This window comes from Epargyreus clarus, unplaced genomic scaffold, assembly GCF_041222505.1.
Source record: "Epargyreus clarus isolate Ecla_fem2 unplaced genomic scaffold, WU_Ecla_fem_2.2 ptg000035l, whole genome shotgun sequence".
Classification (NCBI taxonomy): Eukaryota; Metazoa; Arthropoda; class Insecta; order Lepidoptera; family Hesperiidae; genus Epargyreus; species Epargyreus clarus.
Window position 1 is genome coordinate 7,621,870 of NW_027332240.1, and position 25,187 is coordinate 7,647,056.

The window sequence follows — 25,187 nt, forward strand, 5'->3', positions numbered from 1 at the left end:
GGCTTTATTTGAATTTGTAGAATCTGTTCTAGCGCGTAATGTTTTCAAATTCAAAATAACCATTCCATTCCGAACGCAACCTGCTACAATAAAACGAACAGCCAACCATTATCTCACTACGGGCCAAGCGTATACAAGGCCGCGCGTGTGTTGGTTTGGCCCGAACGCCAAGCCCAAGCGTCGAGCATTATCGGGCGCGGGCCGATTGTTTCGCGGGCAATTAGCAACGCTCGTCCCGCACGTGCCAACACTCCGACAGTACACCGCGCGCGCCCTACGCGAGCGGCCGTGTTCAGGGGGGTTATATCGCGTCCTTATTTATACCGGTTACGATACCTCCGGTTTAGACTGCGCGCCTGGTACTTTTTTGTTTTTTTTGACAACTTTTTCCAACATCACCTGTTTGAGCGGCGCACTTCCTAATTGATTGATTAATTTCTTTGTTTTGCACAAATATTCGAATAACGCGGTATATATACGCGCGCTGTAAGATTTAACACGCTACGATTTTCCGTACTTTTCCGACTTGCGAAATTATTTCGTTTTTCTCAGTTATTTACACTTTGCGGAATTGGGATTAATAGTATAACTTGGGGTTAAATCCTAAAGAATATTCGGGTAGAGAACAAACTAATTAATCGGTAACGGCCCAAAGGCTAACCGACATCCTTTTCTCATACCAACCGCCGGGTAAAGTTGCCGAAGAAAGTCCTTTACGCCGGTAAAACTTCGCAGTCAAAAGTTCTTGCGAAGTTGTACGCACGCGAGACTCCTAACTTTAAGCTGGTAACTTTTCTTGAAAACAATCTACGGGCAATTCCCTGAACCTTCTCTTTTAGAAAAGACAAAAGAGTACCAATGTATACGTGTTCTTTGCTTAAAAAACAGTGATTTGTGTTAAGGTGCCGTGAACAGTTTTGGATGAAGTTACAGTTACAAAATGTGTGTAAAAGGCAGCAGTTAAAAGTTTATTACGTGTAAAAATGGCTGCAGCTATGATAAAGGACCGTGGTTTACGGAAGAAAATGGCACAGGACCCTGTTCCCGAGAAAACGCCGAAAAAGCCAACCAAACGTAAATCAACAGCGAGCAGTTCTAAAACAGACAAAAAGAATGAACAGAACAACAATAAAAGACCGAAAGTCCAAACGGGAGATCCTAAATTGGACCTTTTTTCGACTTATCAGCCTTGGGTCATACAAACGTATGGCGATTTGGCTAAAACCAAGACAATAACATTGAAGAAGTACGCTAGAATATTGCGTACCCTCCGTGGTGAAGAGTGTAACAGTTCTGACAGTTCAAAGTTCCGTTTCTGGGTGAAAGCTAAAGGTTTTCACGTTGGAAAGCCGCCGGGGTACGATCCGAAGCCCGCCGACGGCATTGTTTGCAGATACAGCGTATCTGACGCTGAAGGCTGCACCAAGGGGCCAGATGGACAAGATATATACACCGGATCTCAGAACGACCCGCCGCTGTATATATCCACGCCACCATTAAAGGTAAGTGAACATTACTATAAATTTTCAACAGGTTTGCGACACAAATGCGTTATGCGGAGAAATGTAAATAATTTAATTTCAAATAGTAATTCTACTCTTATTAGAGTGCTCATTTTAGCGTCTAAATTTAAAGTTAGAACAGCAATAATGAAGGTGTTATAATAAATTAAACTATAATATACTTATTTACATGTAAAGATTCTAACTAAACATATTTTGTAAACCTATTTAATCCACCGGATTTGATGTACAGATTAAGAGAAACAGCTGATCTTGTCTAGATACCAAGCTATCATAATGATATAGGAGGTACGAACCGCCTACTAATTTTATCGTCGTGCGTCAGTTAGACATGCCGCTGCCTACACAGTATAGTTTGTTAAGAGCCGACCACCGACGCATCCGACAATACTTTACATAAACCATTTGTTACGACTCTAGAATACTTTTTTGATCTTATATCATTTATGTCAATTATTATGTTATATAACTTGATTGCTCTTTATAACTTAAAGGTCTGTATAGAAAGGAATCCTATTATTATGCCTACACCAACCATTTAAAAGGTATCGTTTGAGCCGCAACTGAACAGAGAGCCGGTGGACATTTTTAACGCAATATGTTTATTGATAAAATAACAAATATAACAAAATAAAGCAAATATATCAAAGCAAATGATATAAAGATGTATTTTTACGTTTGAAATCGAGCATACAAGCATTAAATTTCGTATGGTTGTGGTAAAAACTAATGTAATTTACAAGATTAACGTTGGCCAAGTGTTTTGCGAGGATGCAAATTGCAAAGAATCCTGAACCGATTAAATGAACACCATTTATTTTGTAAATAAATACACACTATTAAAATAATTATACATAGTTTAAAAACTAAAAACCACGCTAAAATCGCACAAGGAAAATCGTTAGGACGATACTGATGAGTAGAAAATTATTAAAATCGTGTATTGTCATCGGTTCTTGATAACTGTTCAAAATTTCAAAGTAATCGGACCGTTCAAAATGGTTAAAAATCGAGTTCAAAGATTCCGTTACATACATACGTACTTACTTACATAGATACAACCCAAGCTAATAAAAGCCTAGTAAAAATATACGATTTCCGTGGCACAAAATTTTGGTTTGCGAGTAAGCTGTGGACTTTATGGACTCTATTCTAACCTATTAGGAAAGTCCTACACAATATTCAACTAAATGCTTCTGAAACCAGTCCTGGATGAAGTACACGTTATCTTATGTAGGTTACGCAGTGGAGTATATACCTTGAATCAGGTTGACCGCCCATTGGCTACTCTCAAATAACTGGTAATTTTAGCGATTCTAGACAATATCATTCTTCGATGTTTGATAAGAATTATGATTAAAAGTTGATTTTACTCAATTGATATTTTATCACTAACGGCCCTAAGTAGTTGACGCTTTCAATAGGTAGTTGTTCGAAGACTACTCGTATTTAGCTTATGCAACTATACAAGTGACAAGACCGATTTTCGAAAGATGTGCAATTGAACAGATCTTTCGAATATAAAATCAAATGCCAAACCGTAGCAAAGTCAAGCGTGTGGAACGTTAGACTTGGTGTGTGTAGGTTTGTAGCATAGCTTTTGATGAAGCCAAACGTTTGTAGAGGTTCCGAGTTTGCGGTAAACGCGTGGTAAAGCGTTTACTGCTCGTAGCTCAAACAAATTGGACGCAGAAGTGATAGCTTAAGCAACTTGCCGATAGCTTAGGCGCCTTTGCAATGAGGCGGTAGTAGTTATTGGTCGGACATCTCAGCCTTTTTAAGGTTCCGTACTCAAAGGGTAAAACCGGAACCTTATTAATAAGCTTCCGCTGTCTATCCATCTGAACCGTAATAGTTAGACACTTCAATTTTTTTTACAGAGTACGTATCATGGTAGTAGCTTTAATAAAAAATACTAAAAATATAAAGGAAAAAAGTTGAAAATAAATGGGCGTCACCATCCAAGAAACCGCTATTTTTCGACGTTTTTTCCTTTATCTATTGAAACGTAATAGCACAATATACATACATATCTATAGATCCTTATAGTGTGGCAATAGGGAGACAGTTCAAATTTTCACAATGCACGTACGTACTTCAAATGGTACTTCAAATCTGTAATAAAAAATACTAAAAATAAAATAATTGAAAAGTTTGGTGGTATGGAACCCTTCATGTTCGACTCGCACTTGGCCGTATTTACCATCCAACAAGACAATGAAATAAGACAGAAAAGATCAAAGTACGGACGATATCTCCTGCCAGTGTACCAGGCGCGCATGATGACGAAGCGATTAAACGTCATTATCTTTAGACGGATGCGTGCCTATTCATCATGGCATCGAGGCGCGCTTGGTTGCACAGGCACTACACAAACACACCACTGCCTACCGTTCTCATAGGAAGCTATGAGAAATGAAGATTTCTGTTGTTTTTTCTGACTAGATTTGTTTATGATTTACTTATAATAAAGATTTGGTGATAAAACTTTGTTATAGTCCGCGTAAAACTGCTAGTCCGCTCTGAATATAGAAATGAATCGCGTCGCCACAGCAAATTGTATGACTACACGTGCTCGCAACAACTTCAGAGCGGACTAGCAGTTCCACGATGACTATAGTGTCAGATGCGAGTCGTACTAGCACACTGATGGTTCTGTAACACCAAATCCTTTTTTATTTAGTCTGCATTGTGAAAATTTAAAGTGTTTATCTAATACAACTAGATATACCGAAAAATACCAGATTTTCGTATTTGACCTCTTTATGTTCAGCTTTTTTATGTCTTGTAATAAAGACCAATAATATGCACGGATAGAAAAAAGCTTAGTAAGATGGTCTCGCTATTACCCTTCGGGTAAGGAACCCTAGTGATTGTGTCAATAAAAAAGTTTTAAAAAAATCTTCATCTTGCATTTAATCTTTTGGCATTTTGGCAACATTTGACTATACATCTTTAACGTAATAAATACTTATATGCACCGTAGTCGAACAGCTGGACTGTTATGGCGTTGTGTTGAGATTATTTTGGCAACCATTTCACAGATAAGTATGTATGTAACTACTTCTCCTGACATACTATTCATAGCGTGTAACATAATAATGGTAATGTCTAATACAGATTCTCAAACTTAATTCGTGTATCGCACGATTTTAAAGTCAAATATTTTAGCGGCTCTATAAGATCGGTTAATAGTATTCTACAACAATAAAATAAATTTAAATAGTTAATCTATCCGTTCAAAGTGGGTAAAAATGGGGTTCAAAGATTCCGTTACATACATTAGATAAATAAATACAGGTCAAGGTAATAAAAACGTGGTAAAAAGTTTAAATTTTTTGCCTAGGAAAAGAAGCCTTGCAAATCACAGATCTCCACATTTATTCTATTTATTATTCGTGACAATTAAAACATAAATAAATTTAAATTTAATTTAAACCGCCCGAAATTAAAACGCCGCCTTAATGCTCCCCAATATACTTAGGACGCTTCATTGCCGGTAGGCCTCTAAACCTACGCCGTTGGAACCGCGGACGAATGCTTAAATGTATCCGCAGACCCGAGTAAGGGCGTCCAGAGGAACACGTGAGGTTTTAGCCGGTAGGCGTCCGGCATATCCTCTCGGCATCACCCATGCAGAGTTCCCCCATGAATAAAAAGGCCTTTAATACCAATGAAGCGGCGTATTCGCTTTAAGAAACACTGGCCTTATGTCATGAACAATATCTGTTGTTCGCTTCTAATATAACGCATATCAAAATTGCATCCGATGTTACACTAGCGTATCGATTATATAAAGACTTACACTTTCACTGATAGCAAACACTAACCTTACAATTTTCGATAAAAATAATGATTATCTTTTTAATAATCGTAATTCTGAGTTGGTATGAGCAGTTTTCGACAGATGGCGCCACTTTTTCCAATGGTTATTTTTATAGTTATTTTTTTAATACGCGGGTGAAGCCGCGTATTAAAAAAGGCCACTACTAGTTATATTATAAAAATAACATATTGCCTTCAAAATCAGCCAAATGGCAAGAACAAATTAATTGTGCAAAATCTCTATTTAAAATATTCTAGCTATTTGTTACTTCCTAAACGGTAGGACCAATCGTTCTAAATCTTGCGAGTAAATAAATCTTTCCTGGAGCTTTGAAAATGCTCTCGTATGCACTTTTCGGGTTCTCTATGTGATTAAAATGATTTCGCTTACTCAATTTAATCTTTACAAGTGCTAGTTCTGGCATTTACCGGAGATTTTTTAACAATTCTTATTTTCAACCCAATTATAAATCAAATTGTGAACGTAAATAGACTAAATTTAAGATTTACGTTCACAATTTTTGTTGCTAAGAATGGGTTCAGATTCAAAGATTATATTTTGAGATCTTTACAATTATTAACAATTATGTACTTTTTAATCGTGAAAATCTAGGTCTATTAGAAAGTTTGTCAACGTCATAGATACGTAGTAAGATTTTTCTTTTAAAATGAGCTAGTTAATATGGCGTTTGAGTGCAGGCCAGTGGGTGCGACTCCGGACTGCCTCTGGAATCAATATTAGCCGCTTGCTATAAAAGAGGAAGGCGATAACGTTGAGAAGTTGCACAGTTCGCAAACCAATTTCTTAGTAACACACCATCTAAGAATTAGGATAGATTTATTTACTCCACAATCCTACCTTTATTCGATTTCGGTTGCACCACCATCACACCGTCACCTATTTCTTCTAAATAATAGCACTATAAGGCACTGCTGCGTTTTGATTTGTGTGTTCTGGTTTAAAGAGTGTGGTAAGAAAGACATTCACATCCGAGGCACATCTGTCCGATATCAGGTAGGAAACTAATCTCGTTAGGAGTTGATTACAGAGGTCCATGGGCGGCAGTAGCTTACTATCAGGTAGATTGTATGCAATTTTAACTCCTATATTATAAAAAAAAGCTAAAGCTTTCTGTAAAAGTATGAAAGCTAGTTAATATCGCGTTTGAACGCAGGTGGGACCTCCGGACCGCTGCCTCTTCAATAAACATGAGCCGACCCGCTGATAATGAATGAGCGAGTCGGAGTCAGTGCGAATCTACAAGTTATGCAGCCGGTTACCGCGTTTGGCAGTTAAAACCTTTTGAATTTAAATAGTTTTGAAAAAAATATAACAACTAGCTTGACCAAGTGTTGAATAAAATATCACACACCTTTGAAAATAATTATCACTTGCTAAGGAACGAAACATCGTGAGGAAATCTTCACATACGTCCGAGAGTTGTGTTAGTTGTGTAACGAAAAGAGAGTACTATCAGGTATGCATGTAAGTCTCCTACTTCTATATTTAAAAAAAGCTAAAGCTTTCTGTAAAAGTATGAAAGCTAGTTAATATCGAGATTGAACGCAGGTGCGACCTCCGGACCGCTGGCTCTTCAATAAACATGAGCCGACCCGCTAATAATGAATGAGCGAGTCGGAGTCAGTGCGAAATCTACAAGTTATGCAGCCGGTTACCGCGTTTGGCAGTTTTTAAGCCTTTTGAATTTAAATAGTTTTGAAAAAAATAGAACAACTAGCTTGAACGTCCTGGCCAAGTAAACATCATACACCTTAGAAATTAATTATCATTTGCTATCGATGAACGAAACAGCAGTGATAGCCTAGTGGTTAAGAAACTCGGCCTCTTGGTTGAGAGGTCCTAGATTAATATCCCAGGCAAGCTATGTTTTTTAAAGTTATGTGCGTATTAGAAGTTAATTATCACTTGCTTAAATTTTAAAGGAACACATCGTGAGGAAATCTGCATACCTGAGAAAACGTAAAAGAAAGTTTTCATATTTGTACTTGGCCAGCGATTAGCAGTCAGTGCACTATGGCCTAAATCCTTTTTATCCTTAGAGAAGACCTGTGCCCAATAGTCGGACAATAATGGGTTAATGAACACACCTTTGGCCTTCTAGAACTTCCTTTTACAAAACCCTCAGGCCTTTTTAACCGACTTCAAAAAAACAGGAGGTTTCTCGATTCGGCCGTATATAAGTTTTTTTTTCAGGCTCAGGCTTACATTATAAATGATCCTACTAATATTATAATACTGTGACTCAACACCCGGCGCGCAGGAAAGCTAGAAGCTAGGTAACTCGAGATATTACAAACAATATTTGATTAGTCCTCAGCCGCGCCGCTGCCAAGGCACTGCTGTTTATGGCCTTATGGTAGAATGTTTAAGTGGTCTCGTGTTCTTACGGTGATTCTGCAGTCTGCATGCTATTATAAGCCATTATGGAATTTGTCAACGTTAAACGAAATATGCATGATTATCATTTTAAGTGTAAATATAATTCACAGTCGTAGTTTTACCGTAGGTTCCGTTTGTTCACTCATTCGTGATTAGTGATTTGGCAGGTAATTAACTGCTTTTTATAATCTCAAAGAAAAATCTTGAACGACGACGGAAGACACCATTCTATACCGTATAAATGTTTTTTTTCAGTCAAGAACTGTTTTAAATAAATGATTTATATACTCACATACCCGCACTAGGATTCCCTGTGTCGTGGGTACCATGGAGACATACAATGACGAACACACAACCACTCAGACCCAGAGATAGAACAGATAGAGAGAACAGATATCTAAATTCATCATTCAGATACCTATCTGGTCTGCGATCGAACCCGGAATCCTTTATGCATCAGACCGGTATGGTGACCGCTCCGCCACGCAGGTCGTATGTTTTAGCGTGGATAAATAAGTTGACAAACTGCAATATAAGCGACGGCGTGCTCGCTCGCTCATTTATTATTAGCGAGTTGGCTCATGTTTGTTGAAGAGGCGGCGGCCCGGATCGGTCGTACCTGAACTGATATTAATTTTACCATAGGTCCCGCTTCTTCATTCATTTGTTATTAGCGAGTTGGCTCATGATCGTTTCAGCAGCTCTACGATTGCACTCAAATTACACCAGTAATTAAATGCGTTTTATAATCTCAAAGAAAATCTCTAAGGACGGTGCATGCCATACCATATAATTATCTATGTTTTTACAGCCCAGTACCGTTTTAGCGTGGTTAAATAAGTTGACAAACTGCAATATAAGCGACGGCGTGCTCGCTCGCTCATTTATTATTAGCGAGTCGGCTCATGTTTATTGAAGAGGTGGCGGCCCGGGGCGGTCGCACCTGAACTGATAATAATTTTACCATACGTTCCGCTTCTTTACTCATTTGTTATTAGCGAGTTGGCTCATGATCGTTTCAGCAGCTTTACGATTGCACTCAAATTACACCAGTAATTAAATGCGTTTTATAATCTCAAAGAAAATCTCTAAGGACGGTGCATGCCATACCATATATCTATGTTTTTACAGCCCAGTACCGTTTTAGCGTGGTTAAATAAGTTGACAAACTGCAATATAAGCGACGGCGCGCGCTCGCTCGCTCATTTATTATTAGCGAGTCGGCTCATGTTTATTGAAGAGGTGGCGGCCCGGGGCGGTCGCACCTGAACTGATATTAATTTTACCTGCGAATATTTGGGAGCAGCGAAGCTCGCCTGATTGTTGACGCTCGGTGAATGGGTTTGGCATTTGGATGAGCGACGCCTATTGATTTGTGCTGTGTAGCGAGATTAACAGGCTTCGAAGTTGACACCCATTTTGTCTATGTGAGTGTAATATTTGAAAATGTCGTTGTCCTATTAATGTCCCACTGTTGGACTCTCAGAGTAGGATTAGAGCCATCGTCCACCGCGCTGGGCAAGCCCTGATTGGTAGCCTTCACAAACCCTAAAGAGCATTTTTAAGGAACTTTCAAGCGTTCAGGTTTCCTCACGATGTTTTGTATTAAATCAAACGATAATTAATGTGGAACACTTATGTACCTAACTTAGAAATAATTAAAGTGCGGGCCTGGATTACAAACCTTAGACTCAAAGATTAAGACGCTAAAAGGCTATCACTGCTGTCTTTAATAAACATTTATTCAAACCTAAGACTCAAAGATTGAGACGCTAATTCATATTGTTGCTTTCATTAATAGAGACATGTAATCCTCAAATTAGTAAATAGAACATAAATTAGTACCTAATAGTAACATTACCTGTCAAACAAACCATTAATTACCAATCTGTGAAATGACATTGTGAAAAAAGTCCAAAGTGTTAATACGGATCAAAGCATAGAGGTATGTTGGAGACCATTACCCGACTCCGCACAACACATATCACTATAACAGTCTATATGTATACTGTATACATGTGTACTCATCTGGCGACGACGCTTCAGCCTTTCAAACGCCTCTAGGTAATAAACGCACTGTGGGAATACGTTTTTATATAACGAACAAATGAGTTTTTATGTAAGAAGGAAGTCATTGTGAGGTCAATCTTATGTTAAGTGCTTGAAGGGAAAAGGTAGGACTAGTATTTGAAGGTAGAACCCTATGTGTTTCGACACCGGCGGCACCACCGTCACACCTATTTCTGCCTAAAACGCCAGTGTTAAGCGCTGCTCTGTTCTGGTTTGACGGGTGTGGTAAGGAGACATACTTTTCCGAGGCGTTCCAGCTTAGTCCTCAGGGGTAGCGACGCATCTGTCGCCGACATCAGGTAGGCGTCCAATCTTAATTGGGATTGATTGCAGATGTCCATGGGCGGTAGTAACCACTTACCATCGGCTTCAGTAGAAACCCTGTTATATGGAGTACAGCTGTCCATGGCAGTGACCACCTACCATCAGGTGGACTGCATGCTCGTTTGCTACATAAAATACATTTTCTGTCCTGGGTCTGGGTGTTCATGTCTTACGTGTGATTATTCCAAGTTACAGACAGAATCCTAGAGTTAGGCTATGACATAGTGTCAATTTGATCATTTTCTCCTGATTTTTGTATTAATGCTAGTTTTTAGATCGCATTTATCTATATGAACATTTTGTTTACACCTATTTGGTAACTACCTTGTTGTTTGTTTCTTTCTTTCTACACCTTAAACAGGTTTTCTCACATCATTGTCAACCCCTTCTAATGTGTAAGGAAACATAAATTCAACACATTGTTGGCAATTCAGTTAGTCTACGTTACGCATAGCATTGTATGCAAATACTGATAAAACGCTTAAAGTCGTGATTTCCTTATCAAAAACAGTCAGCACAGACGTGGCACTACATTGTATCCATTATTCAATATTAACGTCAACAAGTAGGTACTGGCCCACTGCTGGGCACGGTGCTTCTATCAGAAGGATTAGGCTATAGTCCACCGCGCTGGCCAAGTGCGTATTGGTAGACTTTACATAGGTTAAATATGTATATGTAATATAGATACATTTGAAGGTGATAGAACCGTTTGTGGTTCGACTCCGGCGGCACCACCGCAACACCTTTTTCCGCCTAATAACAGCAGTGATAAGCGCTGCTGTGTTTTGGTTTGAGGGGTGTGGTAAAGTAGACGTACTTTTCCAAGGCGTTCCAGCTTATTCCTCTGCGGTAGCGGCGCATCTGTGGCCTCACGTAGGAATGTCTAATTCGATCTGGGGTTGTTTACATATGTCCATGCGCGGCAGTAGCCACTTATCATCAGGTGGTCTGCATGCTCGTCTGCCACTCCTATATTATAAAAAAGAAGCGGGTACTTTTGAGAACATTTTTTTAAGATCTCTCGGGTATGCAGGTTTCCTCACGATGTTTTTCATCACGGTTAAACCAAGTGATAATTAATTTCCAATACGCACATGTCATAACTTTGAAAACTGAGAGGTGCATACCTTAGAATTGAACCTTTGACCCCTCGATTCTCGGCCGAGTTTTAACGATTGAACTTTGAAGTTTTATACTATTTCTGCTTTTCAAATACTTTCATCTTTAATTCAGCGTAACTAGTACATTATTTTTTAATAATCTTAAGTGCTTATGTATATTTTATCTATATATTAAATATTTAGGTACATGACGTCGAATATACCTATTAAACGGTATATACCCTTACGCGTACACAAAGGCCCGAAAACACAAACCATCCAGAATTAGTCGATATTCACTCAAGAAAACGTGCCGCGAACAAAAGAAACGCTCCACCCGTAGTGCTCTCAGACCCTTATCTATCCCGTGACACCGCCTGCTAATGACCCTTTAGTCAGTACGACAACGATACGACACGGCGCCGATACTTTCAGAACTTATTAGTTCCAGCGACTAACATAAATATACAGCGCACGTACGTATGTATAAACCTACATCAGTATCAAGAGTGTCAGTTTTTTACCTACTTTGACCTTACTAGGAGGATCTGAGGTTAATAATAAAATCGATCATAGGATCAAACATATAAGATAGATGAATTGATAAATCGAAGTCTATTATTAATACTAAGCAATGTGTCAATCTACGCCCGATAATTAAATCTCTTCAATGTTTTGCCCACAAAAGATTGACACTTGACAGTTTCTAGGTTAATAGGCAAACGGGGTAGATCAATTATTAAGCGCAAAAACGAACTGTAAAATTTACGCGAAATAGATAGATAGATTATTTATTTCCAGAACTTAAGCAACAACAACAAATTATAATACATAATAAACAATGAAATCCAAAAACCCACATACGGAAACACAAACTAAATTACTTATGAATACGTTTTGGTACGCAAAATACATACGGAGTCTATTTAGATTTCTGTGGTGCCGGAGCCGTGCCGTCGTCGTGCCAATAAAGTGGCGTCCATTCCGTGTCCCGCGCCGCCATAATTTACGGCGACGCGACCGCTCGTCGGCCCGGGACCAATTTATGGCGGTATTTTTATAATAGCGGCTGCAGCCCGGCGCTGTTTCCTTCGGTTAGCGATATTATTGCGATGTTTTGTGATGGTTGAGCAGATTGGCTTGTAGTAGTTTTGATCCTATGCTGAAGTTTAAAAATCTTCGGCGATATTTTTTAAGTTAATGTTGGTAGAATGCTCTGTGGTTTAACTCCGGCGGCATCACCGCCACACCTATTTCTGCATAATAACAGCAGTATTAAGCGCTGCTGTGTTCTATTTTGAAGGGTGTGGTAAGGGAGACATACTTTGCCGAGGCGTTCCAGTTTAGTCCTCAGGGGTAGCGGCGCTTTTGTGGCCGACCTTAGGTGGGAGTATCTTATCCTATCTGGGGTAGATTACAGAAGTCCATGGGCACCATTAGCCACTTACTATTAGGTGGACTGCATGCTCATCTGCTACACCTATATTGCTACCTTTATTCACATCGATTGGCCCATGCGCGTGTGACCGAGCGAAGCGAACCCAAATCCGGATTATAAAGTCCGGTGGCGCGGCCCGCTGATTGCAAGGATTAAAGACAGATCAAATGAGCGACATTTTCTTTTAATTACAATTTGTACAGGATCTAGGATTGAGTAACGCCTTCAGTTTTAGTATTAGTATCTGGATAGTACATAGTAACAATACACCTATGATTGATTTCAAATAAGTTTCCGTTCGATTCTGAGTTGATCAATCAATACGCATGTGCATAATCCGCATAACATAATTTGCTATCTTTAGTACATAACGAAAAGGTAACAAATGTTTTACGAAACTTGCCCGATTGGCCCATGACATTTAAATTCCGGAAAAAGCCTATGCCTGTGACCGAGCGAGGCGAACCCAATCCGGATTATAAAGTCCGGTGGCGCGGCCCGCCGATTGCACGGATTAAAGACGGAGCAAATGAACGATTTTTTTCTTTTAATTAGGATTTTTCCAGGATTCAGGTCTGAGTATCGACTTTTAATCTCGATTGAGGTTCAATTGCTGGAATCGTTGATGCCGTTTTGTCGCTGAAGATAATGTATTGTGTTTTTATGTCAATGCACCTGTGAGAAATGGAATTGTATTTCATCACGACCTTTGCATTAGGGTAGTTGTTAGAATTCTTTTAGTTAGATTCCAAAGGTACCACCGCCACTACTATTTTTGCCTTCCAGAGACTTCTTTGGTCTAGTATTAGGTCTACTATTTCTTTGAGTTCCACTTAAATAAGGTGTTCCAACTTAGTAACAAACGGGGTATCAATGCATCAGGGGCTGACCTTAGATAGGAAGAGTCGTTTCATATCTGGAGTTGATTTGAGTTGTCCATCGTGCAGCCCGCACGTACCTTCAGCAAACTGCATACCTGTTTAATACTTCAGTAATATTGAAAGTAGGTACGCAATGTAATGTATTATGTAATAGATATAATCCGCGTAAAACTGCGAGTCCGCTCTGAATATAGAAATAAATCGCGTCGCCATAGCAGATTGTATGACTACTTGCTCGCAACAACTTCAGAGCGGACTAGCAGTTTGGCGCGGACTATACATAATTTCATATAGGAGGAAGAATAAGCCTAAAATTGGTTATTGGTGTACATTATATCTAGCGTTCAATTTAATTTAAATAACGTAGCATCATTTAAAACGTTATTATTTGCAGTAATTAATAATTTCAGTTAGAACACGTCAATGTAGATACTATAAAGTGGTGCGTTGCAAAATGGCGTCCGCATTAAAAATCGCCTGCTAGTTGTTAGGCACGGATTTCGGTAGACTCGAAATTTCACGGTTTATTTTTATTCCGCGCTTGTAAGGGATTTGAGCCCACCCCGTAGGGTGTGATGATGCGAAATAATTTAATTGCCGACTGCCGGTATTGGTCGAAGTGTTTTTATTACGTCATGTGTTAACCGCCATCTTTGATTACCTGAGAATGAAGGTATACAAGGGACTTCGTGGTTTGAGTCTGGCGCGCGACACCTATTTTTTACCACGCTTTTATTAGCTTGACCTGTATGTATGTATGTAACGGAATCTTTGAACTCGATTTTTACCTACTTTGAACGGTCCGATTATTTTAAAATTTTGAACAATTATCAAGAACCGATGACACGATTTTAATAATTTTATCCCATTCTCCTCATCAGGTTTTTAGTTTTTAAACTATGTATAATTATTATAGTTTTGGTGTCGCTGCTATGCTCTGATAAAGGGTATCGCGAGTTACCTTAGGATTAGCAATGTGTATGTAACCAAAGTGAAATGGACTTCGACTCTATTTATTTGGGGTTAATAACAGATGTCTATGTTCGGGAGTGATTACTTACCATCAGATAAACTGTTTAGATATGTATAAAAAGTAGACGGTCCTTGGTATTACGGGATAGCAGTCGCCGAGTAATTTTGGTCTTTGAGCAGCTGTTACGCTTTTAGCAATTTTGTTTCATGCTACTTAATTTTCGTCTTGGCAGCCTATATACCTAGCAGCTAGAATTTATGCTGCGCTATAAGACTAATCTGCACTTCGAGATATTGCGGGCAACTGAGACTTTTAACTAAGCAGTTCTACCTATATTACCAGTTTGGTCGGTTAAACTAGAACGCTTGAAACAATACCTATATACATAAATTCTTCATTTAGTTAGCTTTCGAATAGGTGGTGACCAACCGTTTTTACCGTACGAATAAAATAGACGCAACGAAAAGGCATAATTCATTGCCTGATTAAAATGAATGTTGCGTTGGCTGGATGCTACCTGCGCCCGGAATTAAGGATAACACTGTTCGGCTTTGCGCGCCTGGTATTTATGGTTTTTGTTAATCCTTCTGGCTGAGAATGCGGGCACCGAGGAGCCGCTTAGCTATAGTGGTAATATCACCGAGAATTTCTAAGTGGATAAGATGTTAAATCTACCTATAACCTACTAGTTTAACTTAACTCCAACTCGTGTGTAACTTCAGACCTGCGTGAAGCTACAGCCTCGCCCGTAGTTCACTTTATAGTTATTTCGTTATTCAAAATTGTTCTTATTCAATTTAAATAAAGTTATATTGTAATTTTTTACAGTTATTTATACATCTGATATTAGTTTTTTTCTTAATATTTTACCATAATTCTGCTGTAGTGTCAGCAAATTCAATCTCGAGTTATTCCGCACGGATAGTAGGTATATGAATCAAAAGTATATAAAACTCACAATAACAATATGATTTACGCATTAGATACCGAGTACCTATATCAATTCAAGCCTACGGATAGCCATGCAAGCGACAAATTAAACGGTTTTTATTTGCGATAAATTATTGAAAAATACGTATTTATTTAGCAACTTTTTAAGTGAATTGGTTCCGGCCGCATTAAAATAATAAAATTCTTTTTTCAAATAAATTCTAAATTCATAATAAGTTATTTATTGTTATACGTAGATATTAGCGTAACAAAATATTGAGATGTTGTAGTAATTCGAAAAGAAAATCATTCGAAAGAAGAGCAAGAAAACACCTTTTTTTGTAATATAGAAGTAGCAGACGAGCATACCTGATGTGTCTACCTGATGGTAAGTGGCTACTGCCACCTATGGACATCTGTAATCAACCCCAGATAGGATCAGATATTCCCACCTGAGGTCGGCCACAGATGCGTCGCTACCCCTGGGGACTAAGCTGGAACGCCTCGGAAAAGTCTGTCTTCCTTACCACACCCTTCAAACCGGAACACAGCAGCGCCTAACACTGCTATTATTAGATAGAAATAGGTGTGGCGGTGGTGCCGCCGGAGTCGAACCACAAAGGGTTCTTACTTTCGCCATTTTCGTAACACCAAAAGCATACTTTAAAAAGTATAATCAAAGGTTCGAACTCCGTCACACTTGATTAACTAGAAGTTAAGCAGTTTTGCGTTTCGGTGGAAGGGTGTGGATGCCGACTGACTTACATATTATGAGGCAGTAGTTTTAGTCGCAACGCATCTATAATCTTGTTTGCTACTTGAATCTTAAGCGGCAAAGTGGCTAGGTATTTAGTAACGAAATAATTTTCATAAAAAGCATTACGTAGATAACATTGGGCCGTTCATTTTAATCAGTGACGTCACCGGACGATTGCCCGTTGAATTATGCCGTTTGGGTGTATTAATGCCGTTTCCCGAGGGCAAATTTTAGTTTTATTTTTTGAGTAACCCGTCTGGAATTCTTAATTGATAATAATTATAATGTCTGCCTTAATGTATTTTCGTCCTTGTGTATAATTATTTCGTTTTAGTGCTGAACGGATCTAACCCCAAAGACCTACCTTTGTGGTCCGAATTCGGAGGCTGTAGGGTAGTGCTGTCATATTCTGGAGTGAAGAATATGGTTGGAGAGACGCTTATCCGAGACGTTCCAACTTAGTCCTCAAGAATAGCAACGCACCTCTGACCGACCTTAGTTAGGAGTTAGGAGTCTTATTTCCCCCACGTATATACCCAGTATTTAAATTAATCTGTAGCTATATTGCATTTTAAGAATTTTAAGATTAAAGTTAATCTTAAAAAAAGGCTCCAGAAGAAAGTTTATTTCATATTCTTACATGCAACGTAAGATATAATTAAACAAACCTTATTTTCAACAAGTTACCCGCAACAGACTTAAATCTTAACTTCCAAGCGCTTAAGCGCTGCAAACAAAATTGATCAAACTAAAATACTAAATGGTCGGTAGTAAACTCATCGATACTGTCGATACAAATCACCAGGCGTGAAGGGAGCATAATGAGCCAGCGGTTAGCGATCGAGCGTGGCGCGCATCGATCGTCTCTTATCGCACGGCATTGTTCCACTCATTTTTGCTGGATATGCGTTATAGCATAAATAGTAACATGCTGCGTACTTATGCCCTGCTAGTACTTATATTAATTTATTTTACCTTTTTACCCGATTGTGGAGGGTAATGTTTATAATTATAGCGTATGCGTAAGTATATACATGTAAAACTGCTAGTCCGATAGAAATGAATCGCGTCGCCATAGTAAATTGTATGACTACTCCTGTTCGCAACAGAGCAGACTAGCAGTTTGGCGACTTTGGCGGGGACTATATCAGAGTATGTCTCATTCTTTGACATGTTTTACAGACCAAATGGTTTGACAAATTTAAACGTGAGATCGCTGGACTCATCTTAATTGTGTCATAAGGATATTTATTTAAGCAGTTCGGTGTTTCTTTTATATTTTCTTATTGCACATTCAGTTTTTTATTAACTGTGGCTTTTATACCAATTGTAAATATGACCGGAAGAAAAGACAATATAGGTGAGAGTAATAGAGATTCAGAAATTATGTGTAACCAATGTGTTACTGATTGGACTGCGGTTTCTGCCATATTGGAACCGCATGGATATGACGTGTGACTATCACGTGGAAAGTTTATAAATAGGAAATCATTATTAGGTATGAAATTATATTTTATCCTGTGTATATTATGTGTAATATGTTAAACATTTTCTTTAAAATATTTGATTTACGTGGTACACGTGTTCTAACTTCTGCATACATTTCTCTCGTAGGACACAGAAATACAATACTATAATATATTTGTTTTTTTTTGGTGAGGATAAGGATATTTGGTATGATTTTTTCACTTGATAAGATTTTAGTGATTTAATTAAAAACATATTTATCAAGTCTCCGCTGTCTGTCCGTCTGTCACACGGCTCTGTCTTTTGAACCGTTACAGACACTTGAACATTTTAGAAATACTAAACGTAAAAGAAAGTTAATAAAAATAAAAGTGGGTATACACGAAACCGTTATTATTCTGCATTTTTCGAATTAATTATTAAACCGTAATATGTAAAATACATTTACTACTATGGCTCCAAAAATAAAATATACTGTCGTGTACGGAACCTCCTCCTTTTCGAAGTGGGTTAATAAGTACTATTACCAAACACTAAAAATAAAAAAAAATGCGTTAGAAATATTTTTAAGTACAAAACGCTCTTTGTGACGAGGCAGGATTTCTACTTGGTCTGTTATTTATGTATTTCTAGAGAAGTAATTCGATAAATGTAAAAGAGTGGATGAGGCCTATCAGATTATTTTTTTTAAATTGGAAAGTGCGAATATTTCCGATACGAAACCACCAGGGGAGCATAATGAGCCAGCGGTTACCGATCGGGGCGAGCGTGGCGCGCATCGATCGCCTCTTATCGCGCGGCATTGTTCCACTCGTTACTGATTTCTAATTTATTATTAAATTGTCATCACTATTTATTTATTAGATAATTTATTTTTATGCATTAGACACAGTGACATCAAGCATATTTCAAATATATATTTACTATGCGTACATAGTAAATATATAGATAGCGTCTGTCAGGGTGTCATTAATTTGAAACCTCAACAGCGTAGGTCTAAAACAAACATAACTATGAGAACCCTATATATAGTAGCTATGAAAATGTTCTTTTAGTACGTAGAAAAGTCGTTCGTGCGGATAATACCTAAAGCGGTGTCTACGTCCGCTATCGGATGCATGGTGCCGGTGGCCAGAGCGCAGTTTCGAAGCTATAACTCGTACACACGATGACAAAGGGTGGCGTGGAGTCGAATTGAACTGCAAAATAATAAAAAATATTTTTGCTTTTCATCGCCAAAGGGGTAGAATAAATTGTTTAAAGTTATATTAAAGTTAATAAGGTGATAGTTGTTTGTTTTCAGTATCGTATGAAATTATAGAAATAAACTCATGTAAGTTATTCACTTTCATGAGGTTATTAAAATTCTACTACGACAGCACTTTTTATTAAAGTAGCACTGTTCTTTGCAGATTTTCTTATACATAGACTTTCAATAGCGGTAATGTGTTAACATGTCAAACGTTTATGTACTATCACATTTACATCAATATAAAAAATCGCAACACTATTAGGTATCGCATAAAGGCAAACAATCAGCTACTCCACGCCTTTTTAGGCTTGTGACGTCACACTCGGTAGCTCGCCGACTCATTCCGTTCAGAACCCGCGGGTGCACACCATAACTACTTCTGTATGAACTTGCACAAAACCTACCTATATTGATGACGTCACATCATGCGTTTGTATTATCAACGTGTTATTACTGTTGAGCACAGATCTCGGCAAAGCTTGTCATCAGATTCTCCACACACTCTAGACTTGTGACGTCACACACGTTGGCTCGCTCGAGCACCGATTTCTTTCAGAGCCAGCAGAGGCAGAGTATTAATGACGTCATATATGGCATAATTATGTATGTATATTATCATTAGACGTCTGTAGAATCCTTCGTTGCTTGACTGTAGAAGAACAATCGCCAATTACAGCAAAGGTACGCGCCACCTTCTGGCTCGGATGCCTTAAAGGAAATAATTCTATGTGACAACCACTCTTTCCCATGAGTGACCTTACCATCACGTGGGGTACTTGCTTCGACAAAGCCGGTTATCGCACACAGAAGTCTGTCAATAAGCAGTAAAAACAACGATCTTCAGGAGAAGTTTGTCAGTAAACAGCAAAAATAATAAGCACAATGACAAAGAGATTATGTGTGAAGAGGATTCCAGTGTTGTATCAAATAAGCTCTTCCATTACAGCTAGCTTATTGGAAATTTACCTAAGTGGACTCGTTTTCAAGTAGGAGACTAGAAGTAACTACAGTCTTCGGGAGTTGCAACTATACTTGTAATATATGCAACTGAGTTAAGAAAATAATTAATTTGAACAGCATAATTATTTTTATGGTATTTGCATTTGCGTTACGGAAATTTCATGCGTCAATTAATAAATTTGTATATATGTAGTTGAATAAAACGTCACTAATTAAAATCCTTTAATAGTTTTACTGGAAAATTATATATAGCTGTGAGGATATGTGAACTAAGAACCGAGTACATAAATAATTTTACCCAATGACGCTATAACATACATACATATATACATAAGTAACACAATATGTAAGAACTGTAAGACAAGAAGATACAATGCCATCCAGTGACAAATTTGAATTTTTTACCGACTTCGAAAAATAATCCTTCTCGTTTGTTTAGAAACAATAAAACATAATATTTAAAAGCACATATTAGTATTTTATTCATGTATAAGTAACATTTTAATACATTTTTTTGTATTTGTTTTAAATAACACTACCTATATTTGCCACTTGAAAATCAAACATCATGTATTTCACCACTCAACCACTCGGCATTCGGCGTGTGGTCACCGCGTGAACGTTATCGCCTGTCGTAAAAATGCGACGTAAATGTCAAAATGGCGGCTACTAGCAACAACGTGACTGTTCAATGTTGACAGAATCTGTGGTTTTATTTAACTATTTACATATACGACATTATTTCATAATTATTAGCGAATGATAGCCTAGTGGATAAGAAACTCGGCCTCTCAATCGAGGGGTTCGAGGTTCAAATCCCAGGCACGCACCAATGATTTTTCAAAGTTATGTGCGTATTAGAAATTAATTATCACTTGCTAAACGGTGAAGGAAAACATCGTGAAGAAACATGCATACCTGAGAGATTTATAAAAAAAAAGAAATCTCAAAGGTATGTGAAGTCTACCAATACGCACTTGGCCAGCGCGGTGGACTATGGCCTGATCCGTCTCACTCTGAGAGGAGACCCGCGCCCAGCAGTGGGACAGTAATGGGTTGATGATGATGATGATTATTATTATTTTAATATGTTTTCTACACTCACAGCCGCACACTTGGATACCCTGTGGGTGTCATAGACACTCACACGAATACCCTAACACCCAGAACCTGAACAGAAATCTAAAATCTTTCAGACATCTGCCTGGCCGGGGATCGAACCCATTCTCTCCACTTCAGACTTGTATGGTGACCGCTCCACTACACTTGTTGTCAATATCTATATACCGAAGATATAAGCGTATTGGAAATTAAACATTACTTATTTTTACTGTTAAGAAAAACATCATGAAAAACTTTAATGTTTGAGAATTCTGTAAGAACCTTTAAACGTGGTATGGCCTAAAACTTAATATGAGAGCCTCCAATACTACTACATACATTCAGGTATTTTATAAATCAATGTATCAATGGATGCTATGCTAATGCAAATGGAGCCTATGCTACATATGTTTTACATTTGAGTATAGTGTCACCTACCGGTATGATATCCACCAACATAACATCAAATGTTTGTTTGGTCTCAGACTCTATAATGCCGGTGTTGGGCGGCGCCCAGCTGGGCGGGACGCGTTAATTGCGGTGCGAACTCCGTTCCGACCTGCTAACGGTTTTCTACTTGGGTCAAGCTTTCTATACGCTAGGAAATTTACTACTATCTTTTTATATGATGGAACCTAGTATTTGTAGTATGTATTTGTTGTGTAATTTGAAATTGTTATTGTTTTTAATATTCGTGTAATTATTTCATTAATAGTTTTTTATATGTATTACAACGTAATCTGATTTAATAGATAGGTAAGTTGTATGACACAGACTAAATTTATTTTATTTTAAATACTAACGTATGTATTTGGTATTTCTATTTTTGATTCCATATAAATTTCTGCTAAAGGTGCTTTTCTTTATATGAAATCTGTAATTACGTTACTTACGTTGTCATCGTTTGATGATATACTAAAATAACATTTTAATACAAAGAAAAATATGAAGTAAGCTATATCGGTGTCGGGCGGCGCCCAAACTCTTGTGGGATGCAGTATATGCGTGAACTCTGCTCTCTCGCCATTGCCTTGCAAACATAGTTTTCTCGCTTCAACTACCATTGTCCCACTGCTGGGACGTGGAAGTTTCCTCACAATGGTTTCCTTCACCGTTAAAGAAAATTATAATTAATTTCTCATATGCACGTTTTTTTGAATCGCTGCTTTTTACAAGCTTTTTCACCTGTCCCGGTGTTTGTAATGAAATCTTCCAAGTTAAATTTCAGCTATTTCCCAGTGTCCGATTGAGCTGAAATTTGGCATGTAGCTTTATTTATTATTCACAAACCCCTATTTAAATTATTTATATTATTAGATTGGCATGTTGTCTTTATATGGCATTTGTCTGTGTGTATTGTACCTATTTAAGTATGACACCCACATCAGCAGTAAATTCTAGATGAATTTATGAGGATAAAGTGTTTATTATTGTTTTTCAAGGCTGATTACAAATGATAACAAGTGATATTTACGGCACAAATAAGCCTAGTAAATCTAAGTAAGTAGAGTAAGTAAGTATGCCATTGTTATTTTTCTTTCAAGGCGGATAATGATGAATGAAAAAAATCGGTATAAAAATATTTGTATCTCAACAGATTTATTATCATTATCAGTTAACAGGTTGCTCTTATAAGTAAGTGTATGCTTTTGGTTTTGATCTCATCAAATAACACTAATAATGAAAACCAACTCTACAAAGCATATCCGTATCGGTGTCGGGCGGCGCCCAACTCGGCCCGCCGTAATTGCGGCGCAAACTCCGTCGCTCCCAGCTTTATTGCCTCTAAGCTTCGATAGGGACTATTCGGTACCCGCTCAGAATATTCTGAAGGTAGCACTTATTGAAGCTGTATTCATGTCGGCGTCATCTCGAGGCGGAACTTACGTCGCTTCGCCGCAGTTTCATGTCTGAACTTTCGATACGTAAGTTTCATTTGACTTGCTCATCTAAAAATAATGTGTACTTAGGAATACCTCAAGGTTGTTTAACTACTAAAAATTAAAATTTAGATATATGTTCTAAGTTAGATGGATGTTTATTTAGTGTGCCACATGTTCAAGATACGCAGTAAGTCTAGTAGGTTTACAAGGTTTTGTTATGTTTTCTTTCAAGGCAGGTTACAAACGTTATGGGCAGTACCAAATCTTTATTACTACACGTTGTGTTAATAAGTAACAAGTTTCTCTTATTTGTTTGTCTTGTATGTGGTCTCGATCTCATCAAATAACACTAATAATGAACAGCGAACTTTACAAAGCACATCCGTATCGGTGTCGGGCAGCGCCTAACTCGGGCCGGCGTAATTGCGGCGCAAACTCCGTCGCTCCCAGCTTTACTGCCTCTAAGCTTCGATAGGGAATATTCCGTACCCGCCCAGAATATTCTGAAGGTAGCACTTATTTAAGCTGTATTCATGTCGGCGTCATCTCGGGGGCGGAACTTAGGTCGCTACGACAGCGCGATTTCATGGCTAAACTTTCGATAGGTAAGTTTGATTTGACTTTATCATCTGAAAATAATATAAGTATTGGTTAATCATTATTCCAGGCTGTAACGATACTATACGCAGCCTTAAAGCCACAAAACGCAGACATTTTACTATTTTGTAAGTGCTTTCTTTCAATAGGTACTGCAACCCAGGCATATTTGGCATATTGGCATATTTGGTTTCCTCACAACAGAAAAAATTAACTATTATAAAAACAATGTTTATAAAGACAATCTATTTAAAAGATATTTGGAAAAGTGTTAGCGTATCGAAAATCATCTTCAGTGGACGGGCAGTAGCCCGCAGTACCTATAACAGTACAGTACAAGCATGTAGGTCATTTATATTGTACAGTAGTCAACTGATGGATACAGTCCACATGTGTTACGATATTTCATACAAGGACTTATATTTACTTGTTTACACAACTTGTTTAACTACTAGTTTACTGTGACCGTTCATAATAACTTCTCATTACTAATTATTTAAACAATTATTACATAAAAAAAATTGAGGAAGGTCTGTGTAAGACTTAAGCTTATTTGCTGAATTAAGCTGGTTAATATATGCGTAGAGAGCGGAGCGGGTGGCGAAGCGGACAGCGGAGGGACAAGAAAACAGCAGCCGGGTTCTATAAAACGCTTTCTACACTCACAGCCCCACACTAGGATTCCCTGTGTCGTGGGTGCTATGGACACACACAGAGACAAATACACAAACACCCAGACCCAGAAACAGAAATCTAAATTCATCATTTAGAAATCTGTCTGGCCAGGGATCGAACCCGGGACCCTCTGCGTGTCAGACCGGCATGGTGACCGCTCCGCCACGCGGGTCGTCAAATATAATAAAGTGCGTTTCATGTCGCCCACAGAATCTTTGATATTTGCCTCTACCTAATGTGCGCAGAGTCTGTTGGCGTGGTGACGTGTGGACTACGTTTTGTAACCTCCCTCTGTAAGGAAACCCGTGCAGTAGTGAGACAGAAATAGATTGATAAGAATGATTTTATACGCCCTTACCTACACTTTATACGGCACTTAACGGATTCCAGGTTTCATCCCTGGCCAGTCCTACTAAATGATGAATTTAATTTTCTGTTTTCGGCCTGGGTGTTTTCATGCCACCCTTGACAAGAGAAAATTCCAAAGAAAATGTTATTTTCTTATGTTTTACGCATCATCTTGTGGAAAACGTTATTTATTTATTTTCCACGCGTCATCTGAGTATCGAGTTTCTCTACGTCATTAGCCATTTAAACTAAGTAATGTAGGTTACCCGCGCCCGCTCCGCTTGTGTACTAAGCTTTGCTTGTTCACTTCGTAGCGCTTCCAACTTGCTTCAGGACTGCTACTACGCCTCAACTTAATTCAATTTATTGAACTCGCTTCGTGTATTATAAGTGCAATATTTTATAGTTGTACTTTATTACAAAATGTATGTGGAACATTGATAGCTCGGATTTGGCAGTTATCACGTGGACCTGCCACGCTGAATGTTCAGAGTTCAATCCAGGTCGCGACATCATTAAGTTATGATATGTTATATACAATTTATATAAATCTGATTCTTAAGAAATTAGATAATTCCGTCTTATCCTCTAGCAAAAAAAATCATTTTTTTAAATAGTATATTTTGTTTTGTTATTAATTGAATACAACAGCCATTCACCGACATAATGATATTTTGTT

At 38.1% G+C, this 25,187-nt stretch overlaps 1 protein-coding gene across 6 annotated transcripts in view; it reads left to right on the top strand.

Annotated features, from left to right (window-relative positions):
* The first annotated feature begins 271 nt into the window (after nt 1-271).
* The window catches only part of LOC140756616 (nucleolar protein 4), a 229,168-nt gene continuing 204,252 nt past the window's right edge, over nt 272-25,187 (top strand). For 4 of the 6 annotated variants that reach the window (XM_073092154.1, XM_073092158.1, XM_073092157.1 and 1 more), the window contains exons 1-2: nt 272-359; nt 903-1,502. In XM_073092154.1, the coding sequence (XP_072948255.1) occupies nt 984-1,502 (519 nt within the window). In that variant the 5' untranslated portion in view covers nt 272-359; nt 903-983. Of the gene's footprint in view, nt 360-423; nt 787-888; nt 1,503-25,187 lie in introns of those variants that run through there. The other 2 variants (XM_073092155.1, XM_073092156.1) reach the window with 2 other exon arrangements.